General features: G+C 39.4%; 1 protein-coding gene across 2 annotated transcripts; it reads right to left on the minus strand.

Annotated features, from left to right (window-relative positions):
• Nucleotides 1–1278: 1278 nt before the first annotated feature.
• Nucleotides 1279–27495, minus strand: LOC137257906 (MORN repeat-containing protein 1-like). 2 transcript variants are annotated; one of them, XM_067795409.1, is made up of 14 exons: nt 27427–27495; nt 19391–19462; nt 17591–17800; nt 17385–17475; nt 15617–15634; nt 11183–11270; nt 10012–10216; nt 9279–9393; nt 8986–9125; nt 8500–8622; nt 7860–8093; nt 7146–7223; nt 6663–6786; nt 1279–1413 (listed from the first exon to the last, which is right to left on the minus strand). In XM_067795409.1, exons 1-14 carry the CDS (start codon nt 27488–27490, stop codon nt 1356–1358), a joined length of 1620 nt encoding a protein of 539 aa, XP_067651510.1. In that variant the 5' UTR covers nt 27491–27495; the 3' UTR covers nt 1279–1355. The 2 variants fall into 2 exon arrangements, with proteins under 2 accessions (XP_067651510.1, XP_067651511.1); XM_067795410.1 differs by lacking the exon at nt 15617–15634.
• Nucleotides 27496–27959: the final 464 nt, after the last annotated feature.

Raw genomic sequence — 27959 nt, forward strand, 5'->3', positions numbered from 1 at the left:
ACTCTGAACATTGGTTATTACACGGTACAAACTGAAAATGTTCAAAAACTGATTTTCGATGAGAAATTAAATCTCATTCATGTCATGTCATCCATTGAAAATATATGTAAAAAACTCTGAGACTTCTACAAAAGATTGTGGCGGTATTCGGAAACTGCAGGGTTATCAGTATCGTGGTCACGTGGTCTTTCCACTGAGAACAGTAGTACAAGAACTAGGTATTTATATATCAGATATTACAAAGCAGAAACACACATTTAAAAACCTACCTGTGTATCCTTATTTTTTTTCAAGAGTCCTACAACTGACAATGTGTATTATTCCCCATATGTACACCCATATGCACTTTCACCTTGTATCTATAAATGATAGCATCTACATGTGTCTCAGATGTCACTGCACTCGTTTCACTCTGTTCAAACAAACCTGTGTACAAGAAGATATCTTAATGAAAGAGTCAATAACCACAAAGCCAAAGTTTCCAAATATTTTGTGTCATCAGTGTGATGATGACATGAAGACAAGTGTCCCTACTCCTTGTCTCACTGCAGGGTTGTTTTGGTGGTGGTGACCTTTAGGAACACCTGCACTTCCATGTGTTCCATTATTTGTTGCCATGAGTATATCTTCTGTCCTAACATAGGACTGGTCAAGGGTAGAAGACGTGTGGAACAATAACTAAACTTGACTTGTAATGATGCATTTTACTCAGATGAACTCAAAATTGTTGATGCAAAAATGTATAGAGCTTGGATTAGTGCTGTATCACTGATGAGTAAAGAAGATATAATCATGATACTTCCACAATCTGCTAAATGAAGACAAGCTATCATCCAGATCACTCTTGCCATCACTCAGTACCAATCATACACATCACAGTGACTAAACAGGATTGGATCTGCTACATGGAAACATGCTCTAGAAAACCTTGCATGCATGCATGCATGTACGTATGAAACCACAAACCTCGGAATATAATGTGCTCTCAAGGCTAGTCATCAAACCCAAGTGTAGAATTAGTTTCAGCTTCTTCAGCCAACATGTTCATGGTAACATTAAACTATATACAGTTACTAAGAATGGTAAAATAAAGTTCTTTTAACCACATGGAAAGTTGCCATGGTGATGTTTCATTAACACAGGAGGAAGAGATGCCCAACCCTGCAGTTCTGGATGTAAATATTTTTATCCTTGTTCAAAATTTGTAATTATAAATGAAAGTGATGAAATATATACAATTATATATATATATATAATAAAGTGAGTGAGTGAGTCACATGACCATCAGGTGAGTTATAGTGACATGTAAGTCAAGTCTCCTGAAGGCCACACTGGTCTGCAAGGTGGTGGAGACATCAGTGGCCCATGGAAGAATACCGCTGCATGTTGGCAATGTGCTTCTGTGTGTCCCACCTGCAACAAAGCATGGAATGAGTGAGTGAGTGAGTGTTGGAGTTGGGTGTTGCAGCATTCAAGCCACTGTGCTTGATGTTGGATGAGAGCCCATAATGATGCAGGTAACAGACGTTTCCCACTATTATATAACATTGGCCAAGGATTTGACCTAAAAATTAGAAAGGTAATTTGGACTTAGTCGGATTTGACCCAGCAATCAAATGTTTCTGGAGTGTTCAAGGGATGAAGTTGTGTACAGCACACTGCACTGCCAATAGACTCCTTGGCCACACATGCTCTCACTGACGGGAAAAGGAACTGATGGGCACCCATATTCTGTTTAACATAACAACCATTATTGCTTCCATAAATAGGAACTCGAACTCAAACTCTGCACAAATGGATCAAAGCTGGCTGTTTTGATGTATCACCAATTCTCTGTAAAGCAGAGCCATTTATCAATATTGCTGTTGCACTTAAACTGTTGCCTGAGAAGTTGGGATTTGTATTAAAAAATAGGATTGCCGTAAAATATCAACCCTGAAGCATTGCAAAGTGTCTTCATGCTTATCTGACTATCTACAGATGTTCATATGGACTGATTTTATTGCAAAAGGCTTGTCGCCAGAAGGGGTACAATGTAACCTATGAAGGAGAATCCTGTAAAAGTTTTTGAAATAGCATTTATAAATATTCTATAATGTCTCTCAAGAGAAACTAAAGAATGGCATTTAAACATAACATTTTAAGAAATAGATGTCCATCTAGAACACACAAGCTAAATTCTTAAAATGATGTGAAATAGCGGTAGAAGTAATTAGGAAGATGTGTTAAACCTGAAGAGCTGGTTACTCCAGATGCCTTTACAATGAAAGAGTTATAATTAGAGTTTAAATCGTTTAGTTTGTTTAAGAATGTAATCTATGTGACCTACATATATCAATATACAACATACAATGCTGGACATAACCAACAATAGGGAATCAAGTACTTCAAGAGGACGCAGCAAATTGCAGCGTCACAGACGATAGACAGAGACAGTCTGTGATACTCCATACACATAGATGTAACTGCTGTGATGTAATATGCATGATGTGATGTGATCCACTTGGCAGCTACAATGCATTCTTTTCATATTCAACGAATACCTATCAACAATACAATGCTTACTATACAAAACCCAGCTAACGTTAAATCAATGAATTTGTTAGGTCATATTTCCAATCCGTCTTGGCCTTGGTAACATAATTACACTAAAGTGTACATTCTTGACATTATCAGACACCCTCTAATAATGCTATACTTTGATTCTTTTCCATAGCATTTCCATTTGTATTGCTTCACCTATACTTAAGTTTCACTGCTTGAAATAGCTTATGATAACAAGTGCATTGTAAGCTACAGAGCTACCATACAATGAAGGGTAAGGACGGATTACAAACACATTATGTTTCTTGTAGTTCTTCAGTTTCATTCATTTCATAGTTCTGCCATTTCTAAGCAAGAATATTACACTGACTTCGATTCAACAGTGTTATGTAAAAGGAACAATTTTGTTCCAGGTTTGTTTCATGTTACATTATAATGACTGAAACAAAATGGTCTGGTAGATTACATATGGTAGTAACATATACTGCATGAGTTCAGTTTTCTACGTTACCTCTTCGAGATGTATTTTGTCCAATGTTAAACGCTGTATCCTACCCACTGTCATTGATTCTGATAGAGAGAATTGTACTTCTTTAAAGGGAATATCAACATTACTGTATTTACATTCATGTTTTCTTAATCTGTGTTCTTTGATTTTTCACTGAAATCTAGTAAATTACAAAACAAAAAAGACGTCTGTATTGTCATAAGACTGTAACAGGCCAAGGGAGTGTTTCTTATTCTTTGATATTGCACACCATGTTCCAGTTGAATTGTTACCAGTTAAAACCTATTAAAATTTCACAAAAAGTCAACACCTTTTCAAAATTATATTTGGGTATTGGCTCCGTTTTACATAGAACTGGTGGGATAGTCATTTCCTCACTGTATCAACGACACCTGTGATTGATGAACACACCATGTCCGAGTTGGCGGTGAAACTCACACCTGTAATGTCATGACGTTCTATCTTATAAGGTCAAAGGTTACGGTTAAAGGTCATACACAAATGACAGTGACGTCATACGTAAGTATCCATGATGTAAGACACTATGAAGCAGATGACCATTACAGACCTTCGCACGGTGCCATATACAAGGCCATGTATTTGATACCCTGAATATAAAGAGTGTTTTCAGTTTACAAAGCTTGCTCATGGATAATTTCAACACTGGGACTTACATTACCCTATAACACCATTTACTCACGCAGTTCTTGATCAACTTCAACTACCTTCTGGTTCCTTTTCCGGTGAGCTTGGAAGAAGACACAAATATTAGTTGGTGCTGCAGACACTTGTACACAGGTTAGTGGTGCAGGGTTCTTGTTATATGCTGTGCTAGTGACTGCTGGCATTTACAACAGTCTCACTTAGTCGTTACTGTTGTAACAAACACTTGGTATCGGTTGTAATGTTCACTAAAATATTTCTGAGGTTTCCAAGACCATGACAAATTGTTTAATAAGGAGTAAAAGAGTATTTTTGACAACTGTTTGGAACAGCATTCCAGTGTTAGCATGGAATGACATCCAACTGAAATTGTCTCCTATGTTTACAATGCACGCAGGCACACAGACAGGCAGGCACGCATGCACGCACGCATCCACGAGCTGACAAACCTAGAAACGTTGCTGAGACTCCATTATCAAAATGCATGTTACATTCTGCACACTAAATTGTTACACCTCAGATGACTGGGTCACAAAAATTACAACCTTGACACAAACAAATCTTAATGGTACTGAAAGAGAGAGGGACCACCCCTTCACAGGATGTCACAACTGTAGGTGGGCCATTGGAAGGGATCACCCTTTACTAGATGTGACAGCTGTAGGTGGGCTGTTGGAAGAGATCACCCCATCACTAGATGTCACAACTTTAAGTGGTCTGTCGTGAGGGATCACCCCTTCACTAGATGTCACACCGTAGGTGGGCTGTTGGGTGAGATCACCCCTTCACTAGAAATCACAACTGTAGGTGGACCATAGTGAGGCAACCATCCCTTCACTAGATGTCACAACTGTAGGTGGGCCATGGTGATGGGACCACCCTACAACTGTAGGTGGGCTATAGTGAGGTGACCGTCCCTTCACTAGATGTCACAAGTGTAGGTGGGCTGTTGGCAGGGACCACCATTTCACCAGGTTCCACAACTGTAGGGGGTCCATAGTGAGGGGACCACCCCTTCATCAGATGTCACAACTGTAGGTGGGCCATTGTGAGGTGATCGTCCCTTCACTAGATGTCACAAGTGTAGGTGGGCTGTTGGGAGGGACCACCATTTCACTAGATGTCACAAGTGTAGGTGGGCCATAGTGAGGGGACCACCCCTTCACTAGATGTCACAACTGTAGGTGGGCCATGGAGATGGGACCACCCTACAACTGTAGGTAGGCCATAGTGAGGGGACCACCCTTTCACTAGACACCAAAACTGTTGTAAGTGAGCTGTTGGGAAGGACCACCCCTTCACTAGATGTCACACCCGTAGGTGGGCGATTGCAAGGGGACCACCATTTCACCAGGTTCCACAACTATAGGTGGGCTGTTGGGAGGGATCACCCCTTCACTAGATGTCACAGTTGTAGGTGGGCTGCTGAGATAAATCTGTTACATAATGACTAAAACTGCGAACACACTAATGAAAAAAATATAGGCTTTATTTCGCTGTAAAAGTAAATATCATGCAAAGCCATAAATATCACAGAATACTGGTTGGACTGGCGATCTTCCACTATCACAGAAAGAGCATTTGTATTTGTTTAGTTGACACGTGAATATGAAACAGAAGCACTGACACTTTTTATCACAGATGAAGCTCACCTGGCCCAAGTTACATGCTTTAAGATGTATACCATAGTCTGTGACGCTAATAAGTATCCCATTACGACATTAATAAAGTGATGCATTTGTACCTGGACATGTAAGGCCGGTCTGTCATACAGATGCTGAAACTTTATCCAAGAAAGTCTAGAATATGTGGCAAGTCAACATTTCCACACTTTCTGAAAATACGGAAAGTCTCTGGGCTCCTTTTTATGGAAAACTTGCCACATTTTCCACACTATGCATATATGCTGGATTCAGTGCCTCTGATCAAGTCAATAGATTTACACAAGTTTATCAAATTTTGAGTCACTGGCTACTGATGGCTGTTTTTCTTGGTAACCTTGTCCAACAATCTTCCAAACACAAACAATGCACCTCTCACATGTATGTCTCACCTGTACATCTCCAGTACAGTAGCAATCTTCATCAGTGACCTGATAGGCCAAATTTTGACGACCCCAAAAAGCAGTCTGTAGAAAGGGAGACAGTGTAACAACCTGGTTGTGTAATTCAATACAGATTTGTTGGCACTCTATTTCCAATGACTTCAAAGATGCATGAAGATTATCTACGGAACATACCATTTAAGGGTCAAATTTGTAGCTTGGTTTATAATGAGATCTGCTTGTCTTCAGTAATAGACAGGATGGCTATATTTTATAATTTTGCCGCTTTTGATTTTCTGTAAGTTAGACCTTAGATACTAAGTCAAGAAGCTGAAGTAAGTGTGGGATGTTGTTATCTAATCTGACATGTAACTATACATAGCACTGTCAGCTGACAGTCTCTGTGTTTTGCTTGTTTACTGTCAAAGTTCCAAGGTGAAGTTATTTACATGAATTTGGTGACATATCCACTACCTGATATAGAGATTACAACACACTGTGACACGTCAAGATACACTTACAAAATACTGAGGAAACAGATGAGGGAAGACCACATGATATTTGATTACCACATGACATAAGACGTTTAGATCTGTACATCTGTAAATTAAACAAAAGGTAAAACAAGTACTTGAATTTCAACGGTCTTTTAGCCCAATGGAAACATTCAAATGTTCACCAATGATTGTTCTTAACTTTCTCCTTCAAGCAATCCCACAATTCAATGTGCTCCACATGTTAATGAACACTGTGCTCAACTGAAATGTTTGTGCATGGTTAATCCATTCCACTGCAGCAAAGGTGAAGGTCACTGAGATTGTGTAGGTGAAGGTCAGTCAACTGGGTCAGGTTGTCACAGGTTGTTATGGTGCTCCAATTTGAAATAAAGATAAAGTGACCTACTTTGGTTTGGGGTCTTTTTTCTTTGGTTTTGGTTTTTGGAGTTTGATGAGCATGAATGCTGGTGGGAGGGGTCCACGGAGAAATGCTGGGTTGGTGACATCTTGTACCATGATCACATACTCTCCTGGAGAAATCATTCAAAGTAAATTACAGAGAATAAACAGCCTAGCATGTCCATGTGAAATCATTACATACAAACTACATGCAAAGATCAGTTGTCCCAGTTCCACTGATCTTGGATGCAGCTTGGCAGTTTTATTTAGAATAAGAACAGGTTAACATTCAGAAAATATATTCTTTCATCATGTTCACTTCTTGAGAGCCATAAAGAATGATCAGAATCATTGACTACAATACAACAGATGGACAGGGTGAAGACCCAAGATGTGTTTGTTTAACAGGTCAAAGTAGGATCAAACACAAATTACGGAGTATCTGGACAACACCAGGCTTCATATCCACATAAAACAAAAAGATAAATACCTGGTCGGGCAAATTTCTCATCCAGGTTACTTTCTGTGCTTGTTTTCTCCTTAAGGTCCTTCCTGGACTGTTTACCATCTGAAATATGATTATCAGATACAAAATATCTCTGCAAAACAAGGTTGTGATGCCCAACTAATATTTTGTCATCCTAGCTTTAAGAGAAGATACAAGACAGGGATCAGTGACCCACTTCTGATAACCTGCCAGACGACTTGTCAGTCTACTGACCAGTGTGTGTAATGACAAACCAAGGCGAAAGTATGAACCAGCATGAGCACCTCAAGTAACCCAATTGTTGGTCCATCTTGAGCTTTATGTTTATGTCCAAGTGAAAGTTAAACATGTTAAACTAAACTGAACATAAACTATGGAGAGGCTTTTTTTGTGGCTGTAAGGATTTTCATTCTGTGATTAATATATGTTTCGACTAAAAACACAAACTATCCCTTCAAAGTAACAAACGTTTAACGTTATACCGTCAGTATCTCCAGGTGGCCCACAAGTTGACTAGACATATTTGTTTTCTCTCGTGCCATAAAACAACTTCCATCAAAAGACACCATCTTGAGCATGGAATGACTTAAAGAAGAGAGTTAAGGGAGATAATGCTCATATAAGAATTATATTGCATACCACAAGAAACATCTATAAATGGACACTATCAAAATATGCCATGGATCATACTGACAGATGCTGCCAGAGAGTGCCCACCTGGCTTATCCAGACTCTTGTCCTTAGACTGGCCCGGCTTCTTGGACTTGGATTTCTTCATCCCTGCTTCCTCCTCCATGGCTAGAAATGGGCGGTACATTGGTGGGGGCGGGGCCAGCTGCAGACAGCTCCACTCACATGCACCATTAACTGTCCTCTGACTGGCTACAGGTGGAGGAAGAGGGGTGGTTTCTCTCTGTGTAGGTGCACTCTCCTCTGTGGTTGGTTCTAAAACTAGGATCAACATGCACAGTGTTGGCAGTCAGAACAGTATAGTTGATGATGAGTGGTTAAATGATACATCTCTACCTTTCTCATTCCTTGTTTACTGAATGTAAACTCTGGATAAAACATCGAAGCCATGTGCAAAATAATATTTGGGGTGTTGACAAGCTTGCTCTACAGTATTAGTACTGAATGAAAGTGCTCGAACTGCACCCTGCAATAACCACATCCATATGGGCCTGTAAATAATAAGTCTGGCCCAGACAATCCAGTGATGGACATTCTGAACATCCATTTGACTACTATGACATGCAACAAAAGGTGACTTAGGTAACATCCCATCCAGTCAACTCCTATGACCAGCACTAACAGGAGACACAGAGGAGACACAGGGAGACACAGGGCTGACGCCTACCTGTGACAAGATCTTGCATTGCTTCTTGTGTGGGTGACATGTTTCCATTTTTCTCCCCTTCCTCTCTGACTGCCTCCTTCTCCCCCTTCTCTTCTCCTTCTTCAACCTGTTCCTGTTCCTCATCTGACGGTGGGCAATGCACAATCCTCAATGCACATTATGCTGTAGGTTCACTTTAAGTGATCACCTGAGCCCTTATTCTCAAAACGTTCGTAGCCCTAAGAATTCCTAACTTTGATCGTAGCCCATGTGTTAAGAATGGGCTTAAGAAGTTCGTAGCGCTATGAACGTTTCGAGAATAAGAGCCCATGATAGTTGGAACTGACCATCATCTAGCCAGCAACTGATTGGTTAAAACTTATTGAAATTATACAATTGCCAACAGCATGAAAGAAGCATGCTGTGGGGAAATCATGCTGAGTCTATCAGTGTTTGATGTCACTTTAGAGTGGTGGGGTCCTAAACAGATCAGATTGTTGACCATACCTCCGTCATCTGTCTTGACTGGAATCTCTTGTTCAGGTGTGACTTTGACCTCACTGACCTCCTCCTTCTCCCCATCTGCTTCTTTCTCCTCGTCTGTGTTCATATGGTCAGTCAAGGGGTAGGGCACAATAGAGTAGCCACTGCAACACCAGAATTAGGTGATTTGTAGATGAGGGTGGGCTGTGTCTGCTTATCACGATTATGTCTCTCCGTAGATTTGTTTGTTTGCATATATAGCATTATTACAATACAGCCTTAAAGTTAAACAATGCAAGGTTTAACTGTGGACTTACAAAGGTGTTGCAATAGGTTTCTCCTCAACCTGCTCTATCATATCAAACAGTGCCGAACCTTCTTTTGTGGGGTAGTACTTGAACCCAGCCGATACCAGGAGTTCTCTCCCTTGATCTGAAATCAGTTCAAATTCAGAGAATGCCAGTAAACTGTATTCTGCCACAACATCCAAGACAGGACTCTTGGTGGCATAGCATTCAAAGATCAGGCCCGCACTGTAAAAGAACAGTTATAACTGAGAACAATATACCCCTTCCAGTATTCATAGATACATAATAACACCATCCCCATATTAATAATATCTGCCAGGAGCCAACCGCAGATAACAGGAACACACAACTCACTGAGGAAACAATGTATCCAAACTGAATGCACTGAAGCACTGTTCATGGATTGTTTGGAAACACACTTGAAAATGTAATCTGCGTTGCGGATTGAACTTTAGGATTTCACCGTGAATATACTACACACCAAAAATATAAACATAAAATGACAGAGTCTCCTTGTCAAAAGTAATTGATGCATCACTGGATCCTCTGAAGCTTCAATCTTTTGATGGATCAACCGCTGAGTGAACCTGTGTCGGAGGGAGTTAACTGGCATGGTATTTCAGCAGTCAGCAAAGATGTTTAGGGCAGGGGTTTCTGCCACTGTTCTTCTTCCTTGCCATTATCACACCCAGTTCTCTACATGACATTGATTCTCACAGGCAAATGATTCAGTGTCACTCACCTGCAATGACCTCCCCAAGGTCGTTGTGACATTCAACTTTGACTGAGAATGTCTGCCCTTGAGTGAGTTCCAGTGATTCTGTAACTATCACCAGCTTGGTGGCCATCTCCACTGGGTAGCCATTGATCCACTGACCTTCATAGATGATCCCAGATGCATGAACCATCTTGCCCTCACCATGGAACATGTCATTCAGCCACTGACCCTGGAACACCACAACATCTTACAAAAACAGTGTGAGTGAGTGAGTTTAGCTTTATGCTACACTCCGCAATATTCCAGCTATATGGTGGCAGTCTGTAAATAATCAAGTCTAGTACTGGGCAATCCAGTATCAACAGCATGAGCATCAATCTGTGCAACTGCGAACTGATGACATGTGTCAACCAAGTCAGCGAACCTGACCACCCTAACCCATTAGTCGCCTCTTACGACAAGTATAGTTGCCTTTTGCAGCAAGCACGGGTTGCTGAAGACTTATTCTACCCTGGATCTTCATGGATCCTTAAACACATGGCTCAAGGGGTCGTTGTCGGCACAGGTGTTACAGATATTTTCCCCAAGCATGTTTCTGTATACAGAAATGTGCCCTAAACAAAGTCAAACTACAGAAACGTACCCAGTGCCTACATTCAGACAAGTCCATATTCCACAACCCTAAAAGTTGTAGCTGTTCCTGTTCAGCTGACTGCAAGTGATATTGTGAACTGCGAAATATTTGTTACGTGTGTGGTTGTTTCTTATACAACACAATCAAATGTATCTAATACAACAGTATGACAGTTTTGATCAAGGAAACGACACAGGAAGGAATGGAATACTATACTGCCCGTGCCTAGAATGACCTCTTCAGCAGTATATGACATATTGGCCATTCTCAAACATGTAGTCAGCCTCAGACTGTGGCAAACACATATCTTTACATGGACCATATTGTGTTCAATCACGTGACTGACACCAACATTGAATATTGATGTCACATGATCACTACTGACTTCCTCTGCTGGAAACATGGATGGTATTGCAATGTACATTACACAGATATTTCTGAGCCTTGTTCAAATTCTCATTCACACAGAACAAGAAATGAGAAACGAAGTTCATTTTCCAATAGTTATCTGTAAATGATCCATGTTTAGTTACGATCTATATCTGTAGCTAACTCTATTACCTCATACTCTGTGCCATCTTCACAGATGAGATGTCCTTGACCTTGTCTCTGGTCCATCACCCAGTTGCCCGTGTACCTGTCCCCATTACTGAAACAGACATCAAGACATCATGCTACATACGGCATGATCTGAGAATATCAACAACTTGCAGACATACATTGTTCCATCACTTGCAGGTACATCAACACGTAGACATGGTATATCAGAAATATGCAGGCATTTCTTTATTCAGCGTATTCTGAGTGAGCTTGGCCTCTTTGAAAAGAATTTCAGTTACGTAATGGCATGTAAGATTTATGTTGCAGGTGATGTAGGAGATCACACTTGGTGCGCACAAATCAAGAGCTATAATCAGGTGAATATGGGATGTGAACCCAGCCATGGATGTATCCACCAATAAGCCCATTACCATCACACACTCATCACACAGGGTCTGGTCCTTTAGTTGATTGTCAAGCCACTTGTGCCAAAAAAATCAGATGGGCATTCAGTGTTAATCTTACATCACAGTTAAAGATATATAAGGTCACTTTCTCATATTGATGTTGTAAATAGAACCAGAGTAATATTTAAATGACCTAATACCACCGTTTGTTAGTCACAACACTGAGGTTAGTCATACATCATACTTCATAGCAGTCAAACTGGGACATAGAGAATGAAGCACATGGACTGTATTCTGTTAGAAAACAAAGCCATTTATTTCTATCATTTTAGAATAAATACAGAAAGTGAATTACTTGTATCAAAATTAGTTCGAGGGTATCTGATTCATCTGTTGGTGAAAATAAGAACATATATATTCTCACAGCTGCTGACACACAGAGTGGCAAGTAGTGTAAGGTTTGTTGCATTACCTGTATAAATGTATTAACAAATAAACCTAAATATGCTAGATATAGGGAAAATAACTGACTAATTTACATACATACAAACTACTCATACAACAAACACAGCTACATATATAACGAAATACTATGATTTGTCCTGACCACATGCTGCATCTGTTAGTCAAACTGCATACAAAAGCAAATGAACTAAAATTAATGCCCCTTTAAGTTTGTTATTATTAACATAGTATATTAATAAATATTAACTATACAATGCTACAAAATATATATGTATTGTGTCTATTGACAGAACAAAGAAAAGCACAAGGTTAAACATCACTGACACTGCAGCACAGTTACCATGTTAACCAGCAAGGAACATGCCCAGTTCAAAGCATTATAACTATCAGTTGAATACATATGTTTCATATTTGACTGTAACAAATGTATGTTAGGTTTGTTTAGTTACTGTTCAGACAGTTACCGATGGTGACTTACAAGGTAAAGGGGTCAGTTACTGTTGGGACAACGGATGGTGACTTACAAAGTAAAGGGGTCAGTTACTGTTGGGACAACGGATGGTGACTTACAAAGTAAAGGGGTCAGTTACTGTTGGGACAACGGATGGTGACTTACAAAGTAAAGTGGTCAGTTACTGTTGGGACAACGGATGGTGACTAACAAGGTAAAGTGGTCAGTTACTGTTGGGACAACGGATGGTGACTTACAAGGTAAAGTGGTCAGTTACTGTTGGGACAACGGATGGTGACTTACAAGGTAAAGTGGTCAGTTACAGTTGGGACAACGGATGGTGACTTACAAAGTAAAGGGGTCAGTTACTGTTGGGACAACGGATGGTGACTTACAAGGTAAAGTGGTCAGTTACTGTTGGGACAACGGATGGTGACTTACAAAGTAAAGGGGTCAGTTACAGTTGGGACAACGGATGGTGACTTACAAAGTAAAGGGGTCAGTTACTGTTAGGACAACCGATGGTGACTTACAAGGTAAAGTGGTCAGTTACTGTTGGAACAACGGATGGTGACTTACAAAGTAAAGGGGTCAGTTACAGTTGGGACAACGGATGGTGACTTACAAAGTAAAGGGGTCAGTTACTGTTGGGACAACCGATGGTGACTTACAAGGTAAAGGGGTCAGTTACTGTTGGGACAATGGATGGTGACTTACAAAGTAAAGGGGTCAGTTACTGTTGGGACAACGGATGGTGACTTACAAAGTAAAGGGGTCAGTTACTGTTGGGACAACGGATGGTGACTTACAAAGTAAAGGGGTCAGTAACAGTTGGGACAACGGATGGTGACTTACAAAGTAAAGGGGTCAGTAACAGTTGGGACAACCGATGGTGACTTACAAGGTAAAGTGGTCAGTTACTGTTAGGACAACGGATGGTGACTTACAAGGTAAAGTGGTCAGTTACTGTTAGGACAACGGATGGTGACTTACAAGGTAAAGTGGTCAGTTACTGTTGGGACAACCGATGGTGACTTACAAGGTAAAGTGGTCAGTTACTGTTGGGACAACGGATGGTGACTTACAAGGTAAAGTGGTCAGTTACTGTTGGGACAACAGATGGTGACTTACAAGGTAAAGTGGTCAGTTACTGTTGGGACAACGGATGGTGACTTACAAGGTAAAGTGGTCAGTTACTGTTGGGACAACGGATGGTGACTTACAAAGTAAAGTGGTCAGTTACTGTTGGGACAACGGATGGTGACTTACAAAGTAAAGGGGTCAGTTACTGTTAGGACAACGGATGGTGACTTACAAGGTAAAGTGGTCAGTTACTGTTGGGACAACCGATGGTGACTTACAAGGTAAAGTGGTCAGTTACTGTTGGGACAACGGATAGTGACTTACAAGGTAAAGTGGTCAGTTACTGTTGGGACAACGGATGGTGACTTACAAAGTAAAGGGGTCAGTTACTTTTGGGACAACGGATGGTGACTTACAAAGTAAAGGGGTCAGTTACTGTTGGGACAATAGATGGTGACTTACAAGGTAAAGGGGTCAGTTACTGTCAAGACAACTGGGGCTAGATTTTCAGAGCTCTCTTAGTGCTAAGATAGTCATAAGTGCCATACATAAGATTAACTTACAACAATGTAATGATTAACCAAACAATTTCCAGGCCCCCGCTAAATCTCCGAAGATGGCCGATCTTGTTTCAAGTATTACCGACACTCTTTCCGATAGGGGTATGTGTGTTTATGTTATTACCGCTAAACTACCGATATCGCTGCAATTGTTTTGCGAGTGGGTTGCGTTTGTTTACATTTGAGATGCAATTCCTTCAAATTGCCGTAATTCCTTCCATTACTTAGGGGGCCTGATTTCGCTCTAATCAAGGTTATGGTATGATACAAGTTCATTTGGACCAACTCGAAATGTCATGCTTGTCAAACTACATATAACTAACAGTGTTGGCTCAAGAGAGGGTTTTTGAGTGTTTTGACTCATCAAATTCAGTCAGGACCCCCTCTATTTAGCATCTGCCCATCTATTTAACATTAGAGGGGGTCCAGAAATATTATTTTTCATCAATTTGGAGCCACTCAAAATTTCACCCAAATCTAACACTGACTAATATTGGTAAGAAATTAGTTTGATAAAATTAGATTGGTCCCATGCAACAGAGATATTTCATATGTAAGGAAGAGGGCTCTTATGGATGGCAACTCCTTTATTATGAGGAACACAACATTTTGAAGTATATCCTTACATCTTCAACAGGTAATTGAATGGTATGAGGCAGAGAGCACACATGGCTGCATAGTGAGTATTAACAATTGATAGGGTTGATGCATACTGACTGTATATACTCACTATGTAGTTATATATATTTCCTTGTTTCAACTCTTTCTATCACTTGCTTGACAACGGTATTAGTACATACACAGAAACAATGCATTCATTGCAATAAAGAAGCTGACTATCCGTAGAACTTTGTATTCCTTCATCTTTACAACTTCTACAAGTTGTGACTGAGCAAGAGTTGGACATGATGCACTTGCAGATATTATCATGCTTATGACATGATATGCTTATGACATGACATGCTTATGACATGACAGTAGACTCAGGACTGTTACAATGTTGTTGACATGTGACATGAAGGAATGAGCTAGACCAAGACACTGCAATCTTTTCAGCCAACAAGATACTGTCGCTGATGTCTGATTGTCTGCATTCCTGCTGTCTTCTTACTTTTGTTGTTCTTAAATGTACAGAACAGAACAGAACTGAACATATAGATGCTATCTGTCTCACACCATTCATTCATCTAATGACAGAGTAAGGATATACACAGAAACGTTTTGTTCCTCATGATAAACAGGTTGACATTCATAAAATGTTAAAACTCTCTTCCTCATGGTTATCACTTCTAAATGCCATTAAAAGACATATTTCATATGTGGTCCGATGCAACAGGTATCATGCAAACTGGCAGCAGGCTTGTTACAAGAAGCCAAAAAGTGACAGGCATAGCAGAGACACAATGGAGACATAGCAGAGACATAGCGATACAATGGGTATACATGGCTGGAAGAGCTGTCCTACACACAGATGTATTAGAGCCTGTACCTCGCTTTGTAAACACCGCTTCAAGTGGACAGAATGAAATAAAATTTAAAACCATTTCATTAGTAGTGAGTCAATTTTCACCATTGTATGTCAAACATGAAAGCATGTAGACATTGTTGAAAAGAAATCTATACAACTAAGCGAAATCAACAAGAAGCTAATTGATACAATGCAAGACAGAATGTATGCAATGTAATATCTGGAATGTATATCATGTACATCTAGAATCTATATCCTGTATAGCATGTCCACCTAGAATATATATCTTGCGTATCATGGACATCTAGATTATATAACATGCGTATCATGGACATCTAGATTATATAACATGTGTATCATGGACATCTAGATTATATAACATGTGTATCATGGATATCTAGATTATATAACATGTGTATCATGGACATCTAGATTATATAACATGTGTATCATGGACATCTAGATTATATAACATGCGTATCATGGACATCTAGATTATATAACATGTGTATCATGGACATCTAGATTATATAACATGCGTATCATGGACATCTAGATTATATAACATGTGTATCATGGACATCTAGATTATATAACATGTGTATCATGGATATCTAGATTATATAACATGTGTATCATGGATATCTAGATTATATAACATGTGTATCATGGATATCTAGATTATATAACATGTGTATCATGGATATCTAGATTATATAACATGTGTATCATGGATATCTAGATTATATAACATGTGTATCTAGAATCAATATGACGTATGTCAAGATTCTATATCACTTATTTAGAATCTATCGGTACATCATGCACATCTAGTAAATCTATAATCTATCACCTGTATACCTAAGATAAATATTTTGTTTTATTGACAAGACTATACAACATAAAAGCATTGTTCTGTGAGGAAGATTAACTGAATTATTATAACCATAGTTTAGTGTAAAACATTATAATGTTATTGTCTGGTGTAAAATAGACACTAGAAGTTTATCATAAAAGTAAATAAGTGACTAACTATTAAAAGACCTCGGTGAAACTTGTTTTAAACGACACATTTCATGAAAGTAAAATAGAAAAGTACAATCAATGAAAAACATTGATGCTTCATATATTTTACGAAACAAGGATCAAAAGAAATTTATATCCACATGATCAATGATGCTGATGTCATACAGTTATTGTAGTCTCTTGACCAGTGCCCACCTCCATCAGAACTTTAACATTACACTACTTTGGGAGGGAGAGAGAGTTTAGGTTTACATCGCTTTTAGCAATATTCCAGCAGCATCACTACTGGAGACACCAGAAATGGGCGTCACACATTGTACCCATTTGGGGAATCGAACCTGGGGCTTTGGTGTGTGGAGCAAATGCTTCATCCACAATGCTGCCTCACCGCCCCCAGCAGTTCGACTGTAAAGGAGATCTTTACACTTCAATACAGGTAATAGAAACCTTCAAACAAAAGCATACTGAAACAAGCACTGTGCTTTATAAATGCAAGTATGTTCTTAAATACTAAACTATACAAGACATTTTTAAAAACATGCTAATTAGATTATTTGAAATTTAGACATTCATATTTTAATTGAACAATTCCATAAACATTGTATCTAAAAGATACTGCCACTAGTGTTGTAGATTACACAGGCAAGCCACCATATGTAATGAGAGTGTTCATTCAGCCTTGACAATGATGCATCACTAGTCTTACACTAATGGACAGTATCTAATTTACATAAAAATAGGAAAATGTGAAAACTTAACTCACTCATAAATCAAAGTGCCGTCTCCATGCCGCATACTGCCCATAAACTCTCCCTCGTACTTGGAGTTCTCCCCAGTCTTGAGTACACCATAGCCTGTGGACCCAACACAAGCTAGTGTTAATGCTCTGAGAAGACGCCTAGATGCCTTTACACTTCATTAAAAAACATCATCATCACAATCACCATTTCTACCTCATCTTAATTTTACCTTGCTTTCTGTTGTGCGCCCACTCTCCTTCAAATAGGGTGCCATCTTTGTACTGCATGATGCCATAGCCATGTAGCTCACCACGTTCAAACTGCCCAGTATACTTGCATCCTGATGTCGCGAAGTACTTGTAGCCATGTCCTTGAATCTCACCATTTGCAAACAGACCCTCGTAGAAGGTGCCGTCTTTCATGAGCAGCTTACCGTGACCTGGAACATCACACTGCTTCAGTATGCCTGACATTGATGGCAGTTTGATTTTGCTTGTATAGCTGTGACGACTGTGCTATAAAGTAAGCTCTAAAGTTGTCTGCTTTTACAGAACTGTCGTCTGTTTCAGAAAACATATATTTACTTGATGTGGAATACAATAATAGTATATGATTAGAATTAGTGAGGGAGTGAGTGAGTGAGTTTAGCTTTACGCCGAACTCATCAATATTCCAGCTATTTGGCTACGGTCTGTAAATAATCAAATCTGGACCAGACAATCCAGTGATCAACAACATAAGCATTGATGACATGTGTCAATATGGCAAGCATGGGTTGCTGAAGGCCTATTCTACAGCGGGACCTTCACGGGTCATCATTAGAATTAGGATGCTCAATACAAAAGGAACCAACCACAAAACTGAAAGCTGGTCTGATGAAGGAGACAACCCAAGTCAACCACACTCAAAATAATATTTTTTTCTGAATAGATTATACTTCTACTCATGCTGGGACCACTTCTACTGCTACAGCGTCACCATCACCACTTCTACTGCTACAGCCTCACCATCACCACTTCCAATAATAGCCCCATTACTACCAACCACCATCACCACTTCCAATAATAGCCCCATTACTACCAACCACCATCACCACTTCCAATAATAGCCCCATTACTACCAACCACCATCACCACTTCCAATAATAGCCCCATTACTACCAACCACCATCACCACCAGACCTACCACAACTGCATCTGCTATTTCCATCACTTCACAACTTCATTAACCAACAGGACAGGTAGTGTAACAAAACATTTGTCCAACTACCAGATAGACTAGATTTATGACAGATAGTCTAAATTTACAGGTAGCCAGCCCGATGGTCTTGTAACAATATTAGCTGCACCATTCATCTGAGTAAATTCACTGTCTGCTGGTCTCTGATCTTGCTAGATCCTTTATGGGCTAGTAACTTTTTGAAGTTACCAGCCCTGATGTCAATGACTGGGTTTTGGACTAATATTTCACACACTGATATTAACCCATCTTCTGTAATCTCCAGGGTATACCTTATGATAAATCATTTATGGCTCGGTCTGATAATTTTATGACCTCCCTTTGCTGGCTACACGTTCTCATGGTAACCAATCAGCTAAGCCACCATTACAATCCAGCTTGCCAGTGTCAATAAAGATAGCAGTCACAATTGCAAAGGGTAGTTCACAGTGTGATTCAAATTTGGGGGGAAATCATATGGACAAACTGACAGGTCCAAAAATTTTTATATATCCAAGAAATCCTTCTGCCTCTTTCAGAGTACCTCTGCATCATTTGTATTGCCAAGTCGAATTGGTTAGATGATTTAAGAGTTGTGACTGGTACACTCAGCTTTCTGGCATAGACACCTGACTGGACAGAAAAAGCTAGCCGGGAAGCTAATACAATTATTGGGCCGAACTGTACATCCATCCAGGTTCTAGTGCAGACTTATCACAAAGTATACGCTCAAGGTTCTCGAGGATGATATTAACCTGTTCCATTACACACTTGCATGATAATCTCTCTACATGTTCAGTCAAAAGCTTACCATGTTTCTTCCCTCTCTGCCACTGGCCTTCATACCTGAAGAACTGATTTTCATACGTGTAGACACCAAATCCTGAAACATGATCAGTGATTGCTATATATAATTAGGTAATCAGACTTAATTAGGTATTACACAGACTGAAATGGGTAAGAACCTACAGATTTTCTAGTAGTATTTATCAACATGATCAGCTAACCATCTTGTGAATATAATACCTCATAGTGCAGTTGATGGAACAAAGATGGCAATAAATGTGTTACCTCTTATACTCAAACAGATTCAAGTGATAACTACAGAAACATGTGGCAGGATAATACAGCAGAAGGAATTAGACACATCACACACTATGACACCAGAAACTGACTTGTTACACATGCGTGAATCACTATAAAGCTCATGCTAGCCCCACGGTCCTTGTGAAACCGCCAAAATGTTACATTATCAAGGAGTAGAAAAAATACACAAAGTGTTTTGCTTTAGGTTATCTTAATAAGTGAGTGAGTGAGTGAGTGAGTTTAGTTTTATGCTGCACTCAGCAATATTCCAGTTTATAATATGGCGGCTGTGTAAGTAATAGTGTCTGGACCAGACAATCCTCTAAGAGATCAACAGCATCAGCATCACTCTGCCCAACTGGAAACCACTGACATGTGTCAACTAAGTCAGCGAGCCTGAACAAACGATACTGTTAGTCACCTCTTATAACAAACAGGAGGTACTGAAGGCCAATAGTTTAACTGGACCATCACAGGTTAATAAGACTGAGTGGATGAAAGATGCAGAAAACATTTTACTGGAGACATTCCATCATTTAAGTAATGGATGCAATCTCCTTTCCTAGCAGCAGATGAAGTTTTTCACACTCCATTATAACTGCCAAACTAAATAACTACGGGTTTGGATGGCTATGATGACACCAAAACAAGTATCTGGACAAAATGTCATTTTATCCATCAGTTTGAGAAATATTACACTTTTAAAATGTCTCATGTGAATATCACTGAAATTGTAAATGCTGAAGAATTTGTGCTCTGATTTTGAAATTTATTGACTACTGGGGTTCAGAATCAAACTGCCTGACGCCCGGGACAAGTCCTTTTTCATTCCGGGCAATTAAATAATCATATCTAATTTGTCCATTAATTGCTACTAGATAATTTCCACTTATGGTTTCAAACTGCAAAAACACTTGGATTTCATTTCTTATCTGCTCATAATCCAGCTGTTATATTTCACAATAATAGTTGTTTGGTGCTATGAAATTTATCACTCTTCGATAAATAGTCCAGTAAACATTAACATCAAACATTGTGCCATAAAATCAGGACAAGTGGCAAATTTGTCAGGACAAGTTACTTACTTGAAGTCACTTGCCCTGTGGCAAGTCGCTTTTAAAAAAAAATTTGAACCCCTGGACTAATATTAAACCGTCATGTTGTGACAGGGTGAAAAATACTGCATTTATGTTGGCATGGTGTTCGGTGTTTCGTTTTAAGTATACGTTTTAAAAATGTTTCATAATTTCATAATGAGTTAGGAACCTCAGGAGCAGCCATGGGGAGCCTCGTCACCTGTGTAAGGGTAGGTCACAGTTCATACCTTATATAGCTGCACTAATTGGCTAGAAGTTGATGAAGAACTTCTCACTGGCTGTAAGGTTGTGCACATGCTTTTCATACAAGGCAAGAGGTTCAGTACTTTCATTTTGGTTGACAACTCACATCAGAAGACACATGATTTGGTCTTGAAGAAATGTAAGGTTTAGTTTTATGCATTGTAAAGTATTTTATTAAGGATAAACATGACAAAATATTTCAGTTAGTTGATGGTATTTTAAAGTATTGTTAAAGGCTATGGAATGTTTGATTTCCAATATGATACTGTATTTGTGTCATTTGTAATTAAATGTAATTAAATAATGCCCCAAGCCAAACCAGCCCCGCAAAGTAAACATTTCTACACTGACATATAAACTAAAGTTCCTTTCAGATTAATGTTGCAATATATATTATTCATAGGTCTTTACACGTAATATCAATGTCTGAAAATATATATGCGAATATTAGTGTCGATGAGAGGCGAGTAAAGATGCAAGTGCTGCTGATTACACTAAATTTACAGAGATGGTTGAGGACATTATATGTAATCCTTGTAAGAATCTAAATGACTGATTGCAAAATGATACGATGTCAAACTCTAATAACACATGTACTTACAATTAGTTGTATCATACCCACAGAATTGACATATTACCAATATATGGATAGCACATAAATCTCACATCATGAATTCACGCTTCACCTTTGTTCTGCCAAAGTTTCCAGGAACGAATCCACAGAATATGTCGTCCTTCATATTTTCTCACGTTTCCATGTGTGGAACTTTTGTTAATATTTTCAACACACCTTAACCCAGTCTAAGTAAACTTAGTCTCAGTGTATTTCGTTACACTCCACCACTCAGTCTAACAAAACCTAGTAGACGGTCGCGTCAGGTAACCTTTGAGCGACTTATAACTGTCCAATCAAACGCAACAGGGTTAAATAGTTTTAACCAATCAAACAATGGCTACTATTTAGTGTTCAGAGGGACTTTCAAAATATTCAGGTTACCGACACAGATCTCTCCACAAACAAAAATCTGTATATAACACAGTTATTTGACCAGCTGTATATACGCATTGGGGGTTCTGTTGACATGGTTACCATTAGCCAATATTTCAGCAAGATGACATCCTTGAATATTGCCAAAAACACTATTTTCAGGGACTGTTTACTCACCGTTGTCATGGTTGTAACGTGCGCCGTGTGCATCACTCGGAAGCGAGTGTACGCTAAATAGCATTCGAAATCATTCGGGTACGAACCTTTTCGAGGTAAAAAGTTCAAAAGATATGTGTGAATGTCCACTTTCACGATTTGGTAAGCTGTGTTCTGATTGGTCAATCTCAAATGTTACCTGACGCGACCTCTCATAAGGTTCGTTACACTCCACCACTGAGTCTTACAAAACCTAGTAGAAGGTCGGGTCAGGTAACATTTGAGTGACCAATGACCGTCCAATCAAACATGTGACGGTTAAATAGATTTAACCAATCAGACAACAGCTAATATATAGGGATCGGAGGGACTTTCATAATACTCAGGTCACCGACACAGATCTCTCCACAAACAAAAATCAGCATATAACACAGTTATTTGACCTGCAGTATATACGCTTTGGGGTTTCTGTTCACATGGTCACCATTAGCTAATATTTCCGCAAGATGACATCCTTGAATATTGTCAAAAACACTATTTTCATCGACTGTTTACTCACCGTTGTCATGGTTGTAATATGCCATGTGCATCACCCGGAAGCGATCATATCCTAAATAGCATGCAGAATCGTTCGGGTACGAACCTTTTCGAGATAAAAAGTTCAAAAGGTATGTGTGAATGTGCACTTTCACGATTTGGTAAACTGTATTCTGATTGGTCAATCTCAAAGGTTACCTGATGCGACCTCCCATAAGGTTTCATTAGACTCAGTGGGGGAGTGTAACGAAAAGTACTGAGGATAAGTTTACTTACATTGACCTTAACCATCTTTCACAGCATGAATTCTGCTAACATTATGAAAAGTAAAACATTCTTCAGCTCCAAAATTAAACTGTTATTTTACGCATGTCTCGATGAGTGATTAAAGAGAATGTGTTGTTTTTATATTTCTCTGAACGGATAATCATGAGCAAATTAATGTACATGTTGTCTTAAGCATATGCTCTTACTTGACACTGTTTGTGTTGTATGTTCAGATTATTGTGTGCAAATTAATTTACATGTTGCCGTAAGCATATACTTTTACTGGACACTGATTGTGTTGTATGTTCAGATTATTGTGTGCAAATTAATGTACATGTTGTCTTAAGCATATACTTTTACTGGACACTGATTGTGTTGTATGTTCAGATTATTGTGTGCAAATTAATTTACATGTTGTCGTAAGCATATACTTTTACTGGACACTGATTGTGTTCACTCAGTGTCGACTGTACCATATACTCTTATCTCCACCTTGTGTATATGCTTATGAAAGACATAAATTACTTTCAAAAATCTTTTTGTCCGTATGTATACAATGAATTAATTGAAATCTTTCTGTCTGTATGTATACAATGAATTAATTGAAATATTTATCTGTATGAATTGTCAATTCTGTCTATGTTTTAGATGAAAACCCCTCCTGCTCTTGTGGCCATTTAACAACCTTATTAAGACTGTACCATTACTATATCAGTCTAAGTCCAAGAAAGTTCACTTGGTACCTATCATCATCATTCTCTATGTGTTCCATTTTCCTTAATTAACTTGTGATGTCTGAGTGTGTATGTTCAATATTATGTGGGGAGCAGCATTAATATAGGCAATTTTGCCTGTTCGTCAATCTCCCCAAACCTTGTCCATTATAAAAAACCTTGTCCATTATGTAAAATTATACAGATCTGAAAATAAATAATATTTAAACCCCTCAAAAATGTCTAAAAAATCAATGGAAATCTTTATATGTCTGTGTTTGTCAGTTGAGTATTTTATTATACAAAAAGAAATAAAATGTAATCTTTATCTGTTAAAGATAATTACCATAACCATGGTTAGCGTTATTATTAACCTGGGGCCAGTTCGGCTTGGGGCCGGTTCGGCTTGGGGCCGGTTCGGCTTGGGGCCAGTTCGGTTGTATTCATTTGTGTAAACCAGTTTGAATGTATTTGAGATGTATTTCTGTAATACAGTTTACAGTAATACATAGCATTCATAATGGGGCCATTGTGTCTAGATGTACTGAGAAGGCGTCCGAGGAAAGCATTAATTGCTGGTAATTATGTGTATCTTAGTCGCTGTATCTATAATTTTTCAATCATTATTTTTCAGTAATTATAATACTGGCCACGTGTGCATTCATTTCATTGCTGTAATGTTCCTTAAATGGTTAACTGTATTAATTTCATATTCAGCAAAGGGAAGTAACTCCAACAGGCACGTTTGAAGGTAATGCTCGTCAGATCACGGATTTCGTGTGGATGAACTCTCTTGATGTTAATAAACATTGCGATCTGCAGTTTGACAAAGGTAGACTCATGCTGGGTAGCAACAAACCCCCACTTAGCAGTGTTAGTCTGGAAATGTTAATAAACATTGCGATCTGCAGTTTGACAAAGGTAGACTCATGTTGGGTAGCAACAAACCCCCACTTAGCAGTGTTAGTCTGGAAATGTGGGGCTATGCTAGTTTAGGCATACTAGATAAGTTGATTGAGGAAGGTGACTCGATTCAAACAGTGCTAGACTACCACCGCTACATGAGTGACGTGTTCAGATTGGCAAGTAGGAACTTTTGGACTTCTGTTTTATTATACGACAACGTATATAGGGACGTGCAGCCGAAGGAGTGCTTCCAAAGGGGAACTCCGAACCAGCTACTCCGAGAACATCAGCTGGTGAGAAAAGATGAACAGCGTAATAGGCACCATGTGGTGGGGCAAAGAGACATAGCTTGTTCTAGGCAAAAACAAGTTAATGCAAGGGAAGGGCGACAACAGCCCACCAGGGGTTATGGTGGATCCCCAAATCAAAGGTCACGAGGCCCACCAGGTCTTTTTACGGCAGATGGTAGGGAAATATGCCGGCGATATAACAGTGTATATTCGTGCCAACTATCTGACTGCAAACTGGTTCACATGTGTTCACTCTGCAGAGGCCCTTAATATCCATCGAGCAGCCACAGTTTCATCCCACCAAGCAACGTGGGATACAGCCAGGGTATGGCTCCAGGTATGCAAATCATGCCTGCACCAAAAAACTGATAAACTCTATAAAAGGACCATAAAGACAGGCAATATATTTTGGATGGAGTTAAAGATGGTTTCTGTTTAGTTGAGCAGGATATTGTTGGTACAGTTGAAACTGTGTTTTGCCAAAATCACAGATCAGCGCTTATTAACAGATCTCCTGTTGAAGAGAAGCTAAAAGCAGAACTGTTGGCAGGTCACTATAAATTGGTTTCACATCGCCCAAAAATTGTGAGTGCCCTTGTAGCAGTGCCCAAGGACATGGACAAAATTAGAGTCATGCATGACGCAAACCTTCCAGAGGGTAAGGGACTAAACGTGTATACGACAGGGTGTGAGTGCGCATATATGGATTTGCATGCAGCAAAGCAGCTTATACAGAGGGGTGATTTTCTTGCCAAGATAGACCTTAAACAAGCACACAGATCGGTATTGGTGAATCCCTTCAATTATGATTTGACTGGTGTGTGTTGGACTTTTGAAGGAGAGACATGTCCGTCTTATATGGTAGATACGCAGAGAACATACAGTTGCCAGCTAAGATCTTACTTAAATTTCTGTGAAAAATTAGATGTTCCTCCATTGCCCACATCCACAGAGACTATTGCTCTTTATATCCCATACCTCGTTGATGTGAAGAGCTTTATCAGCTACAAATCAGTTTGAGGATATCTGGTACCTATTTCTATCTGCAGAAGGACAATGGATTTGATGAGCATCTCTCATCTGTATTGCACGGAGTGAAGCATGAACTTGGAGATGCGGAAGACCCCGCAGTCCCCATGTCTCCTCAACTGTTGTTAACGCTGAGGTCTAGATTAGATATGTCAAACTTAACACATGTCAGTGTTTGGGCTGCTCGCCTTACTGCCTTTTAAGGTGTGGTGAGGCCAGGTAATTTATTGGCTGAAAAGCTGTTTAATCCACATAAAGATCTGCGTATCTCCGATCTCTCAGTTTGCGAAGGTGGATACTCCCTGAAACTGAAAGTGACAAAAACACTGCAGTTTAGGGAATGGCAGTTGGAGGTGCTGCTGTCCAGAGTTGAAGGTGAAGCACTCTGCCCTGCAGCAGCTCTGGATGACCTACTCCAGAGTGAAAGAAACCATGATCCAGAGCAGCAGGCAGGGACAGTATTGACAGTATTGACTAAGACTGTTTTCATTTCCACTATTCGTCAGCTGTTGCGTGATCAGAATGTACTCATCTTGGGTCACTACGTGGTGCTACGTGGGCTTTTGAATCTGGGGTACCGGGAGAAATCATTCAGGCCCTGGGCTTCTGGAAAAGTGACACTTATTTGCGATACAATGACATATTGCCCAGAACAAAGATGAGAGCCTTGGCACAGTTTGTTCAATCGTTGTCAGAGTTTTCAGTTTAGTTTAGAATGGTTAATTTCACCTCACAAACACCTTACTCCTCTCTGGGGTTGGGAGTGTTGTTTAGTTAGTGTTGATTCAGCAGTCACAGCGTTATAAAGCCATGCATGAGGCTATTTGTTCTGCATTCAATATTTGTCATATTATGTGGCATTGTAACGTTGCAATATGGCACAGTAAATTTTGCCGATTCTCCTTTGTCTTATTTCGTTTTATTGCAGAAGTGTTATCCCAACCGATATGTATTTAACGTTTAAACATTCATTTAATTTCCTGTAATGTTCCTTAAATGGTTAACTGTATTAATTTCATGTTCATGTAATGTGTAAACATTATGTTGTATTTAAATGTAATATGTTGCAGAACTGATCTCTCCCTCATGTGGGATTTATTTACCCCTCTTCATCTGGCTACAAAATAAACAACCCTGCGCCAAGGCTGCCAAGGTATTAGCCCAGTTACAATGCTGTAATGTACAGCTTCAGTCATCAAACAAACATGGTAAAGGATATCTTGTCAAATGCAAAGACAAAACGATTCACTTTGGTAAGGAAACCAATAATCAGCAACATGTGTTGGGTTTTGTTTCTATGCCGTAGTGATTTCAGGTGCCCAGGTGGTAATCTTAGAGATTGTTTGGAGTACGAAAAATACGTTTCACAAATGATGTTTCCAATTTAGGTAATCCGGTATTCACAAACTCACCCACCAAATCTAATGACAGTCGAACAGCTTATCGTGCTCTAGTCATCGATGCCAATAGAAAGCTGCCGACTTTGGTGATATTTGGGAATGGAAATTCATAATTGTACTCAACTTGCTACATACCGTCTCGAAGAAGTTTCTTCGTTTCACCAACATAACTGGCCCTGGATGCCGTGTGAGCCGCCATGTTGTTTTCACTGACAACCGAGACATTCTCGTGAGAACGAGAGAGTACGAGACATGAATAAAGTATGAGCAGGTGCGATGAAAAAATATTCCTTATGAGACTGGTTGTCTTCATGTAGCCTCCAGTGGACATTTGAAATATGTTTATTTCATTTGGTGGTCATCTTTGAAATATAAAATATATGCACAGTAATGACGCCAAAACGGACCAAAGTATTTGATAAAAACGGCTCAGTGTCCATCTGTGTATATACTAGCTTAAATAACGGTCGAATGCATGTAGTCTACTTGTTACCAATAAAATATATTTTGTGTTCTTATTTTTCCCTTGTTGAGACTTCTTCAGGGTGTATAGCCTTTGATTGCTGGCCAAAATCACTCACGCACTAAATGTTTTGAGAGAGCTGGGTTTAACTACAACAAGAGCAGTATTCAACTATGCGAAGACATGTCTGCTTAACGTGTGAGGA

The sequence above is a fragment of the Haliotis asinina genome, chromosome 12, assembly GCF_037392515.1.
Source record: "Haliotis asinina isolate JCU_RB_2024 chromosome 12, JCU_Hal_asi_v2, whole genome shotgun sequence".
In the NCBI taxonomy this organism is placed as follows: domain Eukaryota; kingdom Metazoa; phylum Mollusca; class Gastropoda; order Lepetellida; family Haliotidae; genus Haliotis; species Haliotis asinina.